At 41.0% G+C, this 20167-nt stretch overlaps 1 protein-coding gene across 2 annotated transcripts in view; it reads right to left on the reverse strand.

Annotated features, from left to right (window-relative positions):
* The window catches only part of NEDD4L (NEDD4 like E3 ubiquitin protein ligase), a 284464-nt gene that overhangs the window by 134297 nt on the left and 130000 nt on the right, over positions 1 to 20167 (reverse strand). The window contains exons 3-5 of one of the 2 annotated variants that reach the window (XM_063295785.1): positions 17337 to 17418; positions 15516 to 15554; positions 8767 to 8820 (exon numbers count right to left, since the gene is read on the reverse strand). In XM_063295785.1, coding sequence (XP_063151855.1) covers positions 8767 to 8820; positions 15516 to 15554; positions 17337 to 17418 — 175 coding nt within the window. Of the gene's footprint in view, positions 1 to 4738; positions 5918 to 8766; positions 8821 to 15515; positions 15555 to 17336; positions 17419 to 20167 lie in introns of those variants that run through there. The other variant, XM_063295784.1, reaches the window with a different exon arrangement.

Raw genomic sequence — 20167 nt, forward strand, 5'->3', positions numbered from 1 at the left:
TATTATAAATCTAGATATGACTTTGGAAAGGTTAATACTGATGTCATTGTTAATAAAGAAGATCGCTCAAGTGAAAACCGGCCACTTGGTTTTGGAAAAGACATTTATGGAGTAGATAAGGTGCATATATGCAGAATTAAGTCATGGCAGGTATCAAAATTATCTAGATCATACATTTCAAAAAGAAAAAAAAATTCTTGAGTTCCCCATCCTTCAGATATTTGACTAGCTCTACTTCAAACCTATTACGATTCTAAAAGAGCAATCATGCTAGATGATTGTATAATGAATAGCCTAAACACAATCGTTCCAACCTTCCTTTAAAAGTCTTTCTTCTAATTGTGTAAATTTCATAATAGTAAGTCCTTATTCCTGCAACTTCTTTAGTATAATAAAACTGGTGTATATCCTGCAACACCTCAGAAAACCTTAGAAAAAGTAAACAATAACCTGGTTCAGATGTAATGGTTAATTACAAGATTAGGTATTATGAGAACAATCTTTATACTTTAATACTCCTCTCTTTCCTCCTCCTGTAAGGTGAGAATAAAAATTAACATCCTTAGTTTATTGCCATTAGTAAACAAGCCACATTCAAAGCCATGGTTTGGATTAAATACAGATGGGATAAAAAACAGTTTTCTGAATTTCAAACTTGCAGAAAGTTGTTCACGAAAAAAGAAAAACGGAAGTTTGCTGTTGACTTAAGTGAAAAGGTGGAAAAAGGTGTTCAACACAGTTTATTCTGGTTTAGCATCAGATCTGACTGGGTTACCAACCTGTCTCCCCCTCCTCTCGTAATATATAACATAATATAAAATTGAGTTCAGATATTGCATTGAGCCATTGCTCATTCGGTTATGGTTTACTGAATGAACCTTAAGTGGCTACATTTGCACAGCGCAATATGTCACAAATGATGGCTTACTAACCACAATAAATGGATTCTGAAGGCATATCAGGGCAAAACAAACTAACCACTTTATGGTTTAGTGAAAAGTAGGAACCCAGCTGCATATGTTGACAATTAAGCATCCTCATCAGTTTTCATTTGTAAGCACAGGATTTTTTCTTTAACATTAGACTGAGTGAAAAAGCCACAGGCAATTTAGATGAATATCTGGGAAATGCTTATTTAAAAGAATATTCTAGCCACTATTCAGCCTCCACTCAAGCATCAGTGTTAACATACAATGAAAAGCATAAATCAGTTCTGTCCACCCTCGAATTCTGACAAGGCGCTCAATGCTATTCAGAATGTGAAAAGAATTAAAACAAACAAGCATTATAAAATACAGACCAAAAGAACATTAGAGTCGTTCCTGTATAGTACCATAACATGGCCACTTCAGTGGGAAATCTCGTACAATAAACACCTAGCATCTGACAGGCCTTTATAATTTAGGAGGCAACGTTGTATAATCTGATTATAATTTGCACGATTCCACAACTTTACAACGGTGAATAACAGTGGCGTGGCAGTGAACAACAAAAGGTGAAGAAGATTGTTTACAAGCAAAATGGTGTTAAAGTTGGAAACTTCCCCCAGAAATTTACTAAACTACACTAAACAGAATTATACAGTCTTGTCTAATTCTACATACACAGACCCTTCAGCAGAACCGAGAAGACGGCCAAATACAAATCAATTATAACTATTACATATAGAACCGACACCATCAGACAGAAGAGATGAGCAGCAGCTCTACAGCCAATCACATGGGTTCAAATGGATGCTGAACACCTCACTCCACTTGCACACTCTGAATTGAGAACTACGTTTATTCCTAAGGTAAGGGTGGTTTTCCTTGGGTCAATGATTCCCAGTATACAGGCTGATAGATGGAGGAAGAACCAATGCAAACTTTAGGTCCAGAAAAATCTTACATGCAGCGTGGCTCTTATGATATTCTACAAGCCCAAGCCAAATTTGGGGAAATAAAATATTTCAAAGCAAAATGGACATTTATTGGCATTAGAAAAGTTCAACTCAAATGGGCTTCCCCTGATTTCTTTGGAAAAACTCCATTTGTTTTACCCCCTCATTTTATATCAGCTTGAACTGACCACTGTAAATGGGCTCTATTTAAATATAAATGGTTGCCATTTCTGTACTTCAGAATCCACATACTTTTCAAAACAGTATTATAAGATATAAGAGATCATTTTGAGTAGCCATCGGCTCCACATGATCAGGTTGACATGCTGCAATTCACCACAGATGGGAAGTATCTGTCTTTCTTGAATTATTTTATATAATTCATGAGATTCAATGGCTTAATACCAGCTACTATTAACTTTCTCATTATGCAGTTTGCTTTTAAGTTCTGAAGAGTTATTAGAGCAAGCCTCTTAGAATCTAAGATGAGACAGACATAGATTTAAAAAAAAATCCTAGCTGTATCTGTAGTTAGTAAACATATACATATATATAAATACCATACATAAATATGGTGAAGTCCTCATCTTGTCAACAATACAAGTTTAAATTTTGGGCTGCATTTTAATCATACAGTATAAAATGCATTTTAAAAAATCAGCTTCTATTTTCCTAACTGAATTTCTCTGTTCTTCTGTCATGAGCCCTTTAAAGGGTATGCCCATCTATTTAATTCAAAAACCTCTGTGACCCTTCGGAACAGGGAATTATGTACATTTAGCAAATAACATTGCAGAAAATGTACACAATGAAGTTAAAAATTTCTAAAATTCTTTCAAATAGATCCTCACAAGGTGGCGGAAAGCCTTTACCTACTATTATTTACTCATTGATTGATTATGTGCCATCAAATTGTTTTTGACTCCTAATGACCACACAGATTTTCTATTCTATATTCTATGAAGTGATATTCTATGATATTCTATGATACTCACTCAAGTGTTGTGAAATAAAGGCCACTCTTCCAGCCCCTCTTTGTCAAGTGTTCATGATCTGCAGCACAATTTAGGCACTTACTCCTCCAAGGTCCTTGCCCTTCAGCTTCCCTCAAATACATACTTTACATCTCCTTTTGAAACAATTGATGAAAAATCTTTTTTTTTAAATAGAAGCATCAGTGCAGAACCCTTATGATTTTTTTAAAAAGGACACCCCCAGAAATTAGCTCAGATAATCTTAGTGTGATTTCAGTATGCCCGCAATGAAACCTGAGGGATGTGGCAGGGACAGTAAAATCTCAGGAGGAACCAAATAGTTAAATTTGGGGTTCTTCACTTTTCCCAAAGCAGATAAGGAAAAATAACAAGGACTGTTATGGGCACAACTTGCATTATATAAAGAAAATAAAAGTTACTAACTTTTCTATAGGCTCAAATTTTGTTTCTATAGGCTCAAATTTGGCTTTTACTGCTAGGGTGTCCTGAATCTTTTCAAAATACACATGCCCCAAGAATTAAAATTAGTGTGGAATAAAGCTTTTAGTGTAACTCCTGCTATTAAAGCAACATGTATTACTTCCTCCTCCTATCAGCAGGCACTGATTGTGTTATACACAAGCTATGGCAACAAGAAGGCCCCAGACCTGGCATGCTTTCACACAATATTTATTATTCCAGAGCCCACATCACCTGGCTTGGAAACTCCAATGACTAGTGATTAACGGCAGCAATACTGGAACTACACAGTTACACTCAGGCCTTAATCTTTCTTGATTGATTTGAGTTTTTATGCCACCCAATAATGTAAGGGTCTCTGGGGTATTACAGTAACTCAGAACACATGAACAAAAACCTCAATCAATATAAAAATACATAAAAGACTGTATAAAAATGTGTATTAGAAAATAACCGATCCGTGCAACAGGTAAGACAAAAAGAAGGGACAGTAGCAATGAATACAGCATGAATTCTGTATTCACTCTATGAAAGCAGAACCCAAACAGTGAATTTTGAAAATACCAAAATGGTTCTTCAAATGCTTGGAAAAATACAGTGTTTTCACCTGGAGCCCAAATAGGCCAATATGCGAGTAGCATAATGTAGAACCCTGGCAAAGCTTCTATGTACACTATGCCACAAATCCAATACCTATTATATTTCAAAGCTGAATATTACCACAAAGTGCTTGTTCATTGTTACATCTAACGGCTGTAAAACTGAACTGAACTGAACAAATCAAAACATTTTGAGGTTTCATGCAGCTTTTTCAAGGTGCTAGAAATTTATAACTAGGTATCAAGCAGCCCAATGCACAGCGAACAGCTTAATTAAAAGCGTTCCTATTTAAACAACCAACAGTGCAACTATTTAAACAACTAAAAATATTGTAAAACTGTTAATTTTAAACTGTACCCTCAGTTCCTTGATAGTTCAGTTCTGTCTAAGTGTATATAATGTGCACGTCGTATATTAACCACATTTCAATTATTTGAGGCTACAAAGAGCACTGAATTTTTGAAATCCTAATTTATCTGCAAACTTACAAAGGGGCACTATTTATAAAGAGTGATATAGCAGTTTACAGATCTGTTACAAAAAAAATCCAATTGTATTTAGATGATGTCACATTAAATTAACATTTGAGTCAGTAGCAAATATAAAAACACTCCTCTGGATGTAGTCGTAGCTTAGCAAAGAAAGATGCTCTAGGATTATTCTGGATGTATACAGTTCTTTCTAGCAGCACAGAGCTGTGTTGCAGAATTGCATAATGCACCCTGGATTTATTTGTTTGCTTATCTATTGCCCCAATCAGCAAAGTGGACATTTAAGTTGCCAGGATATTGGCGTTTCTACTTACTGATGAGTTGGCTGCCACTGGAGCAGCTGTGTTAGAATTTTCTTGCCCACAAGGTTGATTTTTCTCATTAGTCCCATGAGTTACAAGAATTCTGAAATGTTGCTGCCTTGAGTTTTGATCCGGACAAATTTTAAATGTGCATCCTTGCCCTGGGGAAACCCGCTCAATTGAATTGCTTCTGGACATTTCGGGGCCATGCTGGTCATTTGCACAATGTACCGAATTCATGCCATCTTCTTCCATGGGGCTAATGCGCTCTGCCTGCGGCTGAACTGGGTATGAGGTGCTCCTCTCCAGGCGTATCCGTGGGTACCGGACCAGCCTGTCACCTTTTGTTCCGGTAAAACCAAAATTATAATCTGCTCCTGCACTATTTGACTGAGACTGCTGTAACTGAAAAACAAATAACTTTTTCCCAGAATTGACTGACCCATCTGGCAGGTGTTGCAGAGACCAGCGTCTGGGTTCTGAGGAAGGAGCATTATTTTGGGTCTCTGGACCAAATGGCATCAGCGTAACATGAGGCATATCCACACTTGAAGCTCGATGCTGAATCCTTACCCCACTAATGTTTAAATCCAGCGCCGGTTTGTTTGTGTCCTCATCTTGACCACTGGCTGCACCCTTGTTATTCCAGTTGTTAGAAGGTATTGTACAAAATATTGTGTGGTTAGAAGGTCCTCCATTAACCTCACGGCCCATGCTCTCCAGTTCCCGAGGTGGAGAATTCTCTGGAGTTACCTGTGAACTACTTGGAGAAGAATGGCTTCCATCAAGAGATGTACAGCGCTCTCCTAGATCAGAAAAGTTACATGACTCCTCTGGAGGAGACCCACATCCATCAGCATGTCCATCTACAGCGTTGCGCTGAAGGGAGATCTGCACGGATGAGCTCCTCATGGGACGCGCATCAATGCTGCTCAGAAGCTGTGGGATAAACATGGACGTGCTTCTTTTCAAGGAGTTACCTTCCTGCAAACGGCCACTGCCATCTTCGCAATCAACTCTGCGCCTGGAGAAAGGGTGAGGCCCATTCCTTCTTGGCAAAGTGTGGAATGCCATGAAAAAGTCGTCATTATCTTCCCTCTCGTGGTCTAGGATCTCCAGTTCAGGGGCCGTGTTGCTTCGTCCTGAGCCAAAATGAAACCGCAACCGATGGGCCATGATCTCGGGCGAAAGCAGAGGAGAGGGAAGGCAACAAGCCCAGGCACTGCCAGCAGTTAAGAACTAAAGACATAAACTCCAAGAAAAAGTGTCCCATCTGCCAAAGGGTTAGCACTGCTGCGCTGATAGCGACAGATAGCAGAAATAGCCCAAGTGGCAAGCGACATTCCACGCGTGGTTGGGTAAGACCAATCGGTGCTGCTCCACACTGTGACATAGGGTAGGAGGGCTGGCATCACATGACCTGTTTTCCCCTCTCCAATACAAGCGACTATTTTTTTCCCCCTCTCTTCTGGTATTAAAGAGCCTGAAACAGCACCTTCCCAGCTGCTCCTTTTCCATCAGAAAGGATCGGTCCCAGCGGGAGATCTCTCACAGCTGACTAAGGCAGCAAACACACTCAGCTCTGCTATAAATCTAAACTGCATCTTATTCACAGAACGCTTTTGCGTTATGCCAAAAAAGAAAGAAGAGGAATGGAGTAGGGGGAAACCACACACACACACACACACGAGACTTCCCCCCTCCCCGGTCAAATTGCCCTTGATATGCTATCAAAATTCTCAGGCTGACCAGATATTGCCGAAATGGCTGGGGGAAGGCATGTGCCTGCACACACACAGACGCACACAGAAAAACTTCGTTTATTTAAGCCTCCCTATGTCTTTTGACTATTGCAAGTAAATATCAGCAAAAGGGTAGGAACTCACTCTTTCTCCCCTTCTGCTGAAAAGTGACTTAAGCAGTCCTCTCTCTGCCGTAGCAACCGACACAGATATCAGGTTGCCAGTGCAAACAAGCTGTAATAACCTACTTCAAGCACATTCAAACTTTTTCAGGAGAGAAAAGGAAAGAGACTCTTACACGCACAATTCAAGAAGCAACCATCCATCTTCCTTTCCCTAGATTTTAGGAGGCAGAGCAGGCAATAATAGCTGGAACAGGGGTGGGCATGAAGAGAGCTGTACAGATTTTGACTTAAACCCCATACTAAACGGTGGCAGCCTTCCAGCGAGAAAGTGAGCAGTATTTGAAAGGTTGAACTGCCGGCGAGAAATACAGCTCGGCTTTGTTAGGAGCCAAGAAGCATCAGAAGAACAGACGGATAGACTGTAACCCAAAATTAAACAATGCCCGAATTCGGTTCTGCTGTGAGTGGTAGTTCAGAAAGGGGTGGGCAGATACAGCCAACCGTCGGTCTCAAAATGTGCGTGAATTAAAAACTGGTCAATGAAACCAAACTGTTTGTTACAGAGATAAAATAAAACCACTTGCTTCGTAAAGGAGAACCTCCTTGCAAAAGCTATAGGGAAAAAAAAAATACCGGGAATGTCAACCCAGAGTGATGTGTTGGATATTTAAGACTTGGTTTTCTAATGGTTTATTTCACATGGAGAAAGAAAACAGTCCCCAGAGGGAAAAAAGCTTTCAATAATTAAAATGCCAAAGGTCAGCATAACCCTGTTTTGTTGGACAGGCAAGATAAAAGCAGGAATAGCAGCAGTAAGGATCATCATCTTCTGCTGCCGGACTGTTGCTTGCCACTGAAACATCTTTGGTGTATTTAACACAATTTGGGGGCATATTTCCATCTTATTTGATTAATCAGCGTAACATGACACTAAAACTACCTTTGTAACCTTTTTCCAACAGCTTTAGAGTTTATTCTAATCATTTTAAGCACTTACAAATATATGTTTGGAACTCCAGAAAGAATATACATCAGTAACAAGTGAGTTGTAATGAATACAGGCTAGCAATGTACAGTTTAAATATCCATTTACTTCTGTTTCTACTCCAAAGCTTTTCATTTTCTTTGAAATGTATCTATAGGCTCCATTACTTACAATGTGCATTTTAACTTATATATTCAATTTAACACATTTTATATCCCCACTTTCTACCAGTATAGGTATCTGCAATAATTTACAACCACCTACATTGTCCATTATAACAAAATCAGAGCAAAATTCCCTGAGGAGAGGAGAGGAAAGGAAAGGAAGTAGATAGATTAAAAAACAAAAATAAATGGGCACTCAACATTCATTCGATCATATAGAAAAAGAGCATTACATACAGTTTTTAAAGACGGGCTTGGTTCAAATTTTTAGTTGAAATGTCAGCAACGCAGAGACTATGTTGGGCAATGAGTTGGGCTAAAGAAGTTTGGGAGCTACCATAGCAAAGCCTCTACATCAGTGTTTCTCAACCGTAGCAACTTGAAGATGTGTGGATTTCAACTCCCAGAATTCCCCAGGCAGCATGCTGGCTGAGGAATTCTGGGAGTTGAAGTCCACACATCTCCACATTGCCAAGGTTGGGAAACACTGTTCTACATTTATCAGCCCCTTACTGGAGGAGAGACAAAGGAGTTTTTCACCTGAGCGGATTAGTATCGAAGCCTGAAAGCCACGCCACACTGTTCTTCAGTGATTATAAAAACCAAGTGTGTGGCAGCCAGCTCAAGTTAGTTGACCCTTTGTTAAACTGGTCTCTCATCTAACACTTTTGAACATCCCCTTTCCCGATCCAAGCCCAGAAATCTTACTGCCTAAATTGAATTAGCTTATTTTCTACATTTCTATTACATTTGACATCTCTCTCCCAGTAGCAAAAAAGATTTACCACCATTAAGTCCAGGTTCTGAAGCCACTGAAGGGCTTAATAGCTATTTACTCTCTTCTTGTCAATCTGCAAGGGAACTATATTTGTTAGCCTCTTACTACTAATGCATACTACATCTCTCCACATCCCACTTTTAAGAAATATTTTCCCCAGTGGGGAGAGGGAGAGAAGGGAAATTTAAATGTATGGCACAATGTTCTCATGTGTAAAGTCAATAAATATAGGAAAAAAACACTCACCAATCTATTTTCATCAAACACTTCAAACAGCAGTCTATGATTAGATGGATTTACCTATAAGAGAACAAACAGAATTCTATAAATCTAATCTCATTTGGCTCTTGCTTTTCTTTCACCCATGATGCTTCTTTTAAAAATGGAGTTTTATTTTCTCCAAGACTTCCACACTGGGTCTATAAAAGTGCATACGGAAGAACCTCCCCCCTTAGGTCATATTCTTTACTAGGCCCACCCCCATCAGGTGCCAACATTTAGATGACTTTGGTCAATCCCAGAAAGATAAACAGGGTCAAATCTGATTAGGATGGGATGGGATGGGAGAAGCCAGGACACCCCAAGGCTGTAAGCAGATTGAGAAGTTGAAAAATTTCTCAAAAGGGAGCAACAGCCAAGCACCTCTTGGTCTCCTCTCCTGCAAACCAGAGGGAAGGACAGACAAGGTGGCCAATGAGATCTCCAGGTTGAAACCTGGCAAGACAAATGCAGGACTGAAAAAAGGAACAGTATGAAACAGAGGTCACATATCTACTCAAAAAACCTTTCTGCAGCTGTACAGGTTGTCCAGCTTTTCATTCTGAAAATTGCTTCTCTAGAAGCAATTTCTCAGCCTCATTAATTCAGAGTAAAGTACTTATTGTCCATAATATTTTACTCCAGTGAATAAACCTCACACGAAGATGATGGAATAAAGGAGCCACTGAGGAATTCCATGCTCTCTTGTGTGTGCATGATGAATGTCATGGAAACTAGCAATGACCAATTCTCTCTCCCAGCCATGGTCAGGGGATGGGAAAAAAGGAGATGCTTGGACAATACTGGTTGACAAATTAGGCCTAAACATTGAAAACAAATGAATGAATGAAACCTGACTTTAAAAAAAAACCAAAATAAAGCAGCAGTATCCATAATGTGCCAAGTGTTATATAACCAGAGTAGACTGTAACAGTAATCTAAATACAAAAAGGGAGAAAACTCCAAAGCCAAATAATCAAATGTTGATCTCTTAAGTTCTAAAGTCTAGCTGAGTATAATCTGTTCTCAGGATCTTCAATATGCTGGACCATTCTCCAGCACCAGACAGGTTGCCTGCCCATTCGATTTATTCAACAGTAATAACTACATGGGATGTAGGAATATAAGAACATAACCAGTGCCCTGCTGGATCAGACCTCTGCCCCATCTCATCAAGAATTTGCCTCCTTTCTAGACTAAAAAGCCCACCAGATGTTGCGATGTGATGGAATGCGAGGGCGACCTTGGAGAACAGAGGGAAGAGATGCTGCCCAGGGAATGATCAGATAAAAGGAAAGGGGGTCCGAGAGAGGGTGACGGTCTAAAGAAGAAACTTAGGAAAGATCCGCCTTGACCACTCAAGGGATATATAGGGAAGGTGGGAGATTTGTACTTTCAGACTTGCAAGATTCTGTTAATGTAGCCTCACCATAAAGTAGAATTAGTTCATCTAGTTGTGTTTCCTGTCTGGTTTACTTGGAAGGGCTGACATGCAACCTTTCCTGGTAGGGAAGGTGATCCATCCCCTTGATCATCTTACTTGCCCTCTTCTGAACCTTCTCTAGTTCCAGTATATCCTTCTGAGGTGACCAGAAGTGCACACAATATCCCACATGAGGCTGCACCACTGGTTTATATAATATTTATATTATATAATATTTATGCATTTATTATATATTTATAATATTGGCATCTCTACTTTCGATACTGTCTCCTATTATCCCTAATGTGCCATTGGCCTTTTTTTTATAGTGGACACACACTGTGTCATCACCTTCCTCATCAGCTACTGTTAGTTCTGATCCTATTAGTTTGTATGAGTAGTCAAGATTTTTGGTTCCAATAAACATCAGTGACATCAACTGTTTTGATGCCCACTCCCTTAATATCCAGAAATCCCTTTGGAGCTGTTCCTAGTCAGCAAACCTGGCTATTCCACTAGTCATACCTGGTTCTGATAACCATAAGTTATGGTTATAACTTATGGTTATAATTTATAACCATTTATAAATATGTTAAAAAGCACCAGTCCTTTGATTTTCCATTCTTTAGCCAGTTGCTTATCCACAAGAGGAGCCGCCTTTTTATTTCATGGCTGTTAAGCTCACTGAGAAGGCTTTGATGAGGGACTTAATCAAAGGCTTTTTGAAAATCTAAGTAGCTGATACCTGCTGGCTTGCCCTTATGTTGATTAACACCGTCAAAAAACTCTTGCAGATTAGTAAGACAGGACCTTCCCTTACTGAAGTCCTGTTGGGTATCCTTGAACAAGGCCTGTCTCTCTAAATCAGTGTTTCTTAACCCCAGAAAGTTTAAGATGTGCGGACTTCAACTCCCAGAATTCCCCAGCTGGCATACTTGGTCCAACAGTCAGATAATGACACTCAGAATGACCACATATGTCCCGCACCCTTGCTGGCTGCCTACCTTCGTATCTATTTTGAAAGATATCTATTTTATTTAAATTTAATCTTGTTTAGTCTGGTTCCTAAATTTCTGGAAGATCAATTATTATTATTTTTTTATTTTTAGGTTTGAATTTTAGCCCCTCAACCATCTCAAGAGCTCTCTGATTTCACCCCCTGGTTGCTAAGGAACAGGAAGTCCAGGAGCTAGCCCAAGCCAGAAAAACATTCAGAAATATACTCAGAAACCTCACTTAACATATGGATAAATCTCCCCCCAAATCTCACACTTAATTCCTTCTCTCTGTGTCATTTCTTTATGACCAGTTTCTACCCAAGCTTCCAAGTTTAGCATTCTCCGCTTCTTCTCTGCTCCAAGCAGCTCCGAGCAGCAGCAGGTGCTCAGCCTTAATTACAAAGCTAGGCACCACCACAGACACGCTTATAAAAGTGTAAATAGTAGATAGATGCAGCTGAATGCAGTCGTCATCATCATCTATCCATCCAACAAATAACAAATATCAGTCTTTACATCTAACTATTATCTTTTAGTAAATTGGGCATGCTCAATTTGGTGAACAGGCAAGCCCCTACAGATAGTAATCATTGTGTTAGGAGGCCATAAGAACTCTCACATTTCAGATGTGTTCATGGCATCTGGTATATTTCGCCATTCCTCAATTCCATGTTCCAAGTTTCTGCTGCTGGGCAAAACAGCAACACCGCTGCAAGCAATGGACTCCAGGGTTGGTTCCTAGCATCTTTCAACAGGAACAGGAATGACAGCACCTCCCTGAAAAGAGCCAGTCCGAAGACTTCTTTAACCAAATACTTTTCAGATGTCCACCTAGCCCAGGATGGTTTACTCTAACCAGCAGTGAGTCTCCAGAGTCTCAGTCAGAGTTTCTTTCCCTTGATCACTGCAACTCGAGATGCCAGGGATTGAATCTAGGACCTTCCATATGCAAAGTAGAAGCACTGTTCTTGGCTATACTGATAGTCCTCATTTAGCAACCACCATTGGGACCGGTAACTTGGTCATTAAGCGAAGCAATCACTAAATGAAACTGTGACTGTGCTTATGATCTTACTTCAGCTTTCTTTTGCTTTACAGACCTGCGAAGGTCATAAATGTGAGGATTGGTCATAAAGTAACTTTTTCAAACTGCAAAACAGTCTCTGTACGAGGCAGTCACTAAACAAGGACTACCTGTAATTCCTCTCACTGATAGTCTAATCCCTCTGAGGTTAGGAGAAGCTTCCCCTACTGAATACTAAGGATAAATTGCCACATCTTTTTTTTTAATTCAGGTTAAAACTGAATTAGCTTCAGGGCTGTTCTGGATATTTTATAGTTAGTGAAATGTAATTTACAACAGTTTGGAATTTATTTTACTGAACAGATGTGATTGTGTCTAACAGTTGTCAGTTACTTTTCTTCCTCATGTCTTGCTTTGCAGGGGTGAAGAAGTCCTACAAAACTAATGATATTTGACCCACTGACCCACAGTTCCTGGAACAGCTTTATTTTTTTTTCCTTTGTAGCCTTACCATTTTATGAATTTTATCAAAATATTTTATCAAAATATTATCAAAGACTTAAAGTCCGACAAACACTCGGACTTAACCAACTGTATTAAATGGTGAATGTGTGTTTACTTGGAAGCAAGTTCCACTCTGCCCTGATGGGACTTATTCCCACATAAAAATGTACAAGATTGCCATCTCAAAACTGAATCCTATGCATGCTTACTTGGAAACAAGCCCCATTGCGATTAACTGGGTTTACTCCGCAGTCCGGGAGTTTGGCATTGCAAGCTTTATTAACATAAAGTGCAAACTGACCAAACACAAGTTCTGGTAGAAAGATTCCTATGTATTAAACTTTGTTATGACTGGAATGGAAAAAGCTGGGACTAGACATTCAGTGCCAAGGCAATTCTTAGGGATTGTGCATTACTAATCAAAACAAATTTGATCCACCCTCAACTCTGTCTCTCCCTCACCCCTCCCGGCCATTGCCTTGGATTAGAGAACTCAGTGTAACTACGATATACCTGCAGAAATCAAATCTTAATTCCCACTGTTTAAACATGCTGTAGAAAACCTGATTGAAAACCACTTACAATGCTACTAGTTGAGACAGTGCCAAAATATTGTTTCTAGAACACTGAGCAAAAAGCAAGCCAACTGCACAGACACTGTCTGAAAAAGACAGTAGCAGTTCAACAGCCTACAATGCCCCAGTCTGTTGGCAGACAGCTGCTCCCAAAGATTAAATTTAAATTGCTGGAATTTTACCTTGCCCCCTTCCTACTTGAGTTTTTTCTTTCACTCTCTCTTTTTAAAGAAAGTGTGAAGGGAGAAGTGAAACAATACACTGCTCGGTGTTACAGAACTTCAGTTGATTAAGTGTGAAATGGTATAATTTCTAGCTAACAAATACTTGCTGCCTTCTGTAGCATAACCCAACTCCAAGCAAGTGAGGAAGATGTTTGTTAGAGACCAAGAGGTGGTTGGTGTTGGTGTGTGTGTGTAAAGAAGTCTGTAAGCATGTAATTATAGGGATACGGGACAAGTAACACAAAGAACAGCAATTGTCAATCATGGAACTGTGAAAATATGGAAACATGACTGGGGATCGTATTACAGCCACACCAACAACATACGCTAAGGATGCCAATCTGGATCATGTACACCAAAAGCAATCATGTTTTGTGGCACATTTGGACATGACCAACGCACCATTTTCTATCTAGATGCTCTGAGCCATGTTGTAGCCCAATAGTCTGGCCTTCTTCCCCTAATCTGTGTTTTGCAGCTCAGTAGATTAGGAAATCAAGCATTCTACTCCAGAAGCTGCAGGTTACAATAGGGACCAAAATGTAAATTAGAGGGCACCAGCATGGATAAGTTTTATAGGCTACCAATGCACCATTTTCTATCTCCCATTGGTTTTGTTTAAGTGACATGAGAACGCAAAAGGCATTCTAATAAAGAGGAGGCATGCTTGGTGGCAGTCATAGCAGACTACATATATCTCAGATTTTATCCCAAATAGTTCCATTTAGAGGGGGGGGGTAGGACTAAACCAGAAAAAAAAAATCATCCATGGAGAGAAAGTGCAGATAATGCTAGAATGGGATGGCTCGGTATGAAGCTGCTTCCTATGTTATTATCCCCTCATATAAGTAAGGTTCTCCCATTTTAATATGTGTCTTGCAGGACATTGGATCCTGGTTTCTTTGACATGCCTTTGTTTTTTAAGGAGGGAGGATGCACTATCACAACTACAGAGAGATGGGCAGGAGTGTGCAGAAATGGAAGCTAAGCTGTCTCCTACTCAGTGTGTTTACTTCTACCCAAGGATGCTAAGAATTGGTGGCAGTTAGATCAGCATGATTGGGAATGGAAATTCTCATTTGAAACTAACAGGGATCAGCAAGGGGAATCTTGGTTAGCCACTACTTTGAAAGTGTGTGATTGCTTATTGCCTTGCCACAGTCAGTCCAACCCTCATGGGACATCTAGTTTATCATCAAGCACACCACTGGCCACTGGTAATTTTAGCCACTCTCTGCCACTGATAAAAGCCAGCAACTCCTCTTCAAACCTTAATACCCCAGTGATTACAACTAGAGCTTTCTATAACTATATGATTATCATCAAAGATTGCAGGACACGTGCTGCATGCTGCGTTGCCAAAACTTGTGCGTCTTTGTAAGAAACAACACTTCAAAGTGTTCCTCTCCACCACCCAAGAGTATGCATCCCTTCTGAACAATCTCTAAAAATGTCCTTAGCTTTGCTTGCATGAGCTCTTGAGAAATCAAGCTATGATTAACCAGAAAGTGGCTCAAAGGGGAGATGCAATAAATCTGGGAGATCTGGTTGAAGATCTGGGACTTTAGATCTGGTGAAGATTTGGGTCTTTTCCCATGCACAGATACAATTTCAGCTCTCCCCTCTGTAAAAAAAAAAAAAAAAAGGGAACACTAATCTAGCAGTTTTCAACTTCTTAAAACCTGGTCCATCAACTTAAATACCAGCCTGCACATTAGGACCTGGTTCTTTTTAACCAAATATGGTTGCCTTTTTTCTAGTCTGCTCTTTTTGCCACCTATATCTGTTTATCTTTTCTTCACCCCTTTGTTCTAATTAAATAAAAAATCCAACTAAGAAAATGAGGATGCTGCAGCATTCTGGCCACCACCCAGAGCTGTTTCTGAGACTCTATAAACAGACTACAAAACATTTTTGCAAATTGCTGGTACATACGTATTATTGAATGACATTCAACATAGAGTAAAATTTCTTAAAACCAAAACTTACTCTAAAATAAAATTCCTCATTCCATTTTGGATTTAGAGTCTGTAAGAAAAAAAGGGGTGGAAATTTTAGTAACACAAAACTTTAGAAAATGCTGCAAATCTACAGTACAATTCATGGTGAATTACAATAGAACAGAGAGAGGGAAGAAGGAAGAAAATTCACAGGCACAGCTTTCATCAGCAATAAAGACATTGTTGTCAAAAGGCTTCGAGTTCATTTGCTGAGCAAACTTCTTGTGGGTAGCCATGTGAAGTGGGATAAACCAGAAATAGATGCCACTATTATTAGGAACTGCACAGTGGGAGTTGATCATTGATGACCTGGGCAGAGATGTCTTAATGAAGACAGTTAAATGCTTTATTATTAAAATTCTTCAGCATGTCATTGGGGAAGTTACTGGAAGATACAATGAAGAATATGCCAGCAGAAAGATGATTTAGATCCCCCAAAGCCAAGTTATTTACACAAACATAATTTATACCCCCCACCCTGAAAAAAAGAATACCAAAAACAACATTTCAAAATACGGTTTGATAATCTTATTTATTTGTATATTTTCCAAATGTATGTTCAGTCAGTTAGCACACTGGGGGTACCTGAGATAGCTTATAAGAAAAACCTTTATCTTATAAGCTAAAAAACTAAGTTTTTTTTAAAGCATGAAAAACATCTCAATTTATATTTTTTCCCAAGCAGCAAGAGCATCACAAGGAAGAGAATAAAAAGAAGCTGGGCAGCTGATCATCCTTCTGAAATAACAATCTTTATCCAAACAAACCAACCTGATAAACTAGGTTTGGTAAAAAAAAACTGAGAAAGTGGATACCAACATTAACAAAGTCCTAATCCTTAAAATTGCTGGGTTTCTTTCTGAAGTTCAGGAGAAACGGAGCAAAACATCTTTTCATATATTCAGATAAATATGTATAAGTTAAGATATCAGGTGATCTTTACCTGATCTTAAATCTAGACCATTAATAATTACATTACTACCTACAGTGACTAAAAGGTGAACTTGGTTTTGGCCTAAAATTCAGTGACACTGTTTCAGAATTGATGTAACATGTTCTTTGGCTGAGATTGAAATTCAATGTTTCAATTTCAGTGATAGTTTTCTCACATACTATGCCAATGGAATATTATTAGTGAACATGGGCTACAAGGGCTTTGCTAAGGCTGCCAGATTTAGACTGCTGCAAAAATTCAAACCACCACCAGATGGCAGCAAAGATGCATAAAACCCTATAACACTTTTCTGCCACCTACTGCCCCATCAGATTTTTGTTAATTCTAAATTCTGCAGCCTAGATTTTGAGATCACTTCAATAGATCATCATCAAAGTCTAGCAAACCAGCTGATAGGCTTGTAATAGACTTTTTCAAAAGTGACTCCAGCTCTATGGAATTCTTGGGTATAAATCTTTCTTATTTAAATATAAGGAAGAAATCCCAACATTTAGCAATTTTAGTAATTTTGATAGCCAATGTGTTGCATTAAATTCAGAATCCAGCTGAGATCCCCATTCAGATCATGGATGCCCATGGGATGGTGACATCACACATGGCATGATATCATCACACAAATTTAGTAATTTGTGTCAGTCCACAACTACTGCAAATTGCATAATTCACATCACTTAGGAAATTTTATTATGTCCCATGTGATGTCACTTGGCTTGAATCAGACACCTGTGATTCAGATACAAAGATTTAAACAACTCATTTTATTAAAATAGAGGACATACTTAAAAAAGAATGCCCTTTTTGAAAGAAGTGTGAGAAATACATGTTTGCAAATGCATGCTTCTTATTTCTACTTACTTTTTTAATAGTTTTTGTTTGCACCAGGGCAAGTTCTCGGTTTTCATCTGCTACATACAATGAAAGTTTCACATACGGATCACTGCAACAGAAAAAATTGCCATTAACATTGCATAATTTAATTTCCTCAGGCAACCTGTTGTCAAGCAATTGTATTTATATATTTATGAAATTTGTATGCCAGCTAACCAGTCCAACTCCCTGAGGCTCGCAACAAAATAAAATACAACAAAACATCCATCATAATGAAAATAAAAACAAGCATAAAACTTCCATGACTCACATACACATACATACATACAATCATACTTAAAGAAAACTATTGCTTTCCCCCCAAAAGGAGCTCCTGACTGTTTCATAATTATTTAAAGTGGTAACTACTTTATTTTAAAATGGCAATCCTAAATGGTCATATATTACGGCTCATTAAACCCAATATGTCTTACTTCTGAGCAACTATACGGAGATTGTGCTGTTAAAAGCTTTAATGCTTTGGATATGACAAACCAGCATTACTCATTGCACAAAACAAACACATTATCAACAGCAGAAAACAGCATTTTCATTTTCTCCTGGAATAGGCATACCTTTCAGGAACCAGGCCAAGAACCACGCTGAGCCAATATTTCCAACTCTAGTCCGTTATTGTTCTCACCATATAGACAGAATCTTGCCAGACTAAAGCCACCCAACTAACCTAAGGGAAATAACCCAGAAGGGCTCTAGGGTAGAGCTATCTTGAATCTCTTAACCTTCCCAGCAACAGTGTCCAGGCTGCAAAGCCTCTTATCTGTCTAGAATGGGCTTCCTCCCTGGGAACCATCGGCAGCGCCAGAATCCACCACAATACCACTGTCTCTTGGCCTCAAAGGATAAACTTAAGAATGGATACAAAGGAAAAGGTTTGCCACCCTCTAGGGATGATGGATGGATGGATGGATGGATGGATGGATGGATGGATGGATGGATGGAAGGAAGGAAGGAAGGAAGGAAGGAAGGAAGGAAGGAAGGAAGGAAGGAAGAGGGAGTGTGGAGGGCAGAGGGAATGGCCTTGAAGGCAGGAGGAAGAGCCGCTACCAAGACAACGGTCAGATAAAAGAAACCTGAGTCCAGGGCAGAACTGTACTCCGAGTAAGCCACTCAAACAAGACCCTCCCTAGTTCTCACGAAGATAAAGGGAAGGAGGGGGGAAGTGCATTCAGACTTGTAAAATTCTCTTACTATAGCTTTACAATAAAAGTAGTGTTGACCTACATGACATTGGATGCCTAGTCTGGTCTACCTTGAAGGGCTAACAGGGCTGGAGGAGGGAGGAAAGGAAGAAAGTGGGTGACCATCCTAGATGTCATGAGTGCCGTTGAGCTAAAGTCATCAGCGCAATGGCACTCATGACAATGACAAGGAAATAGGTGAAGGGGTACAAGTTAAGTAGCCATCAACCCACAACGACTAACGGCTAACAAACAATAGCTAAACGGATCACGGAGCCACCCAAGCCATCAGCGGCAATACAACGGGGATCGCCCAGCTGAAAGCAATCAGCAGAAGAATGAAAACCTGAGGATGGCCGATCCTGGAAACCCTCAACCAATGGCAGGGTAACGCATGGGACAAAGGGGGGTGACGTGACCGAGAGCGAGGGGGCGCTGACCGGCGCGGGGTATTTAAACCTCGCCCCGGCGCGCTCCTGTCACTCTCAGCTTTTTTCTACCAACGTTGTACCTACTCTGAAATAAACCAGAGCCTGCTTTGCAAACCAGTGTCTGAACGTTATTCAGAGGTAGGCAGCGCATGACATAAAGCTGAGAGTCATAAACTCAGCCTCGCCGAGCCCCACCGGACGACAACGAGCCGCGGGAGGAGTAGACGGCGAGAAGACCAGCAAGATGAGGCCGGAACGACGCGGGCAAGGAGGGCGAGCCGCGCGGCAAGAGACAGAGGAGGACCGACCGAGGCCAGAGGCACCGCGGACTCCCGGAGCCATGGACGCCCACCCCACCCGACCCGAGCCTCAGCTCCAACCCCAAGGGGAGATGGCGACGGAGGCAACCCGACCGCGGGAGGGAGCAGCACGACTTCCGAAACCAGCGGAGGACCCCGCGCCCCACATCGCACCCCAGCAACGGGCGTGGAGCGACAGCCCCACGATGCTCGACACGGAGGAGGACGACGGAGACACCCATCAGACGGAGGAGGAAGCGGACCCGCGGCGGAGGGACGATGAACCCCACCGGCAACCCACCCCCGAGGACGCGCCAACGGAACCGGCCCCAGCGGCGGCGCGGGCTGTGGACGAGGAGGCACGAGCTGAACTCGCGGCCATGCGGGCTCAGCTGACGGAACTCCGGACCATGCTCCAGGCGCTCATGCCCCCCGCGCCACCCAACGACGTCCCCGCACAAGCCCACACCCCGAGCGAAGCACCGAACACACACGGGCCAGCGGAGAGCCAGCAGACGGCACAGGCGGCCGACACCACACCCCGGGAAGCGAGAGGCGGGGCCGCACAAAACGCCCGGGCCCCAAAGGACTTCCCCATCTTCTTCGATGGGACCCCCTCAAAACTCTCGTTTTTCGTGACCAACGCTAGGGAGTTCATGGGGAGGCACGGACACTCCTATGACTCCGAGGCCGACAAGATCGCCGCCGTGGCGATCAAACTCCAAGACAGGGCGGCGGACTGGTACGTCCAACTGTACGAGTCCAGCTCCCCCGCCCTCGCCACCTTCCCTGCTTTCATCAAAGAGATGAAAACCTACTTCGAAGACCCCCTAGCTAAAGTACGGGCGAAAAGCGCACTCCAGAGACTTAAACAGGGCACACGCACGGTC

This window comes from Candoia aspera, chromosome 2 (genome assembly GCF_035149785.1).
Source record: "Candoia aspera isolate rCanAsp1 chromosome 2, rCanAsp1.hap2, whole genome shotgun sequence".
Lineage (NCBI taxonomy): Eukaryota > Metazoa > Chordata > Lepidosauria > Squamata > Boidae > Candoia > Candoia aspera.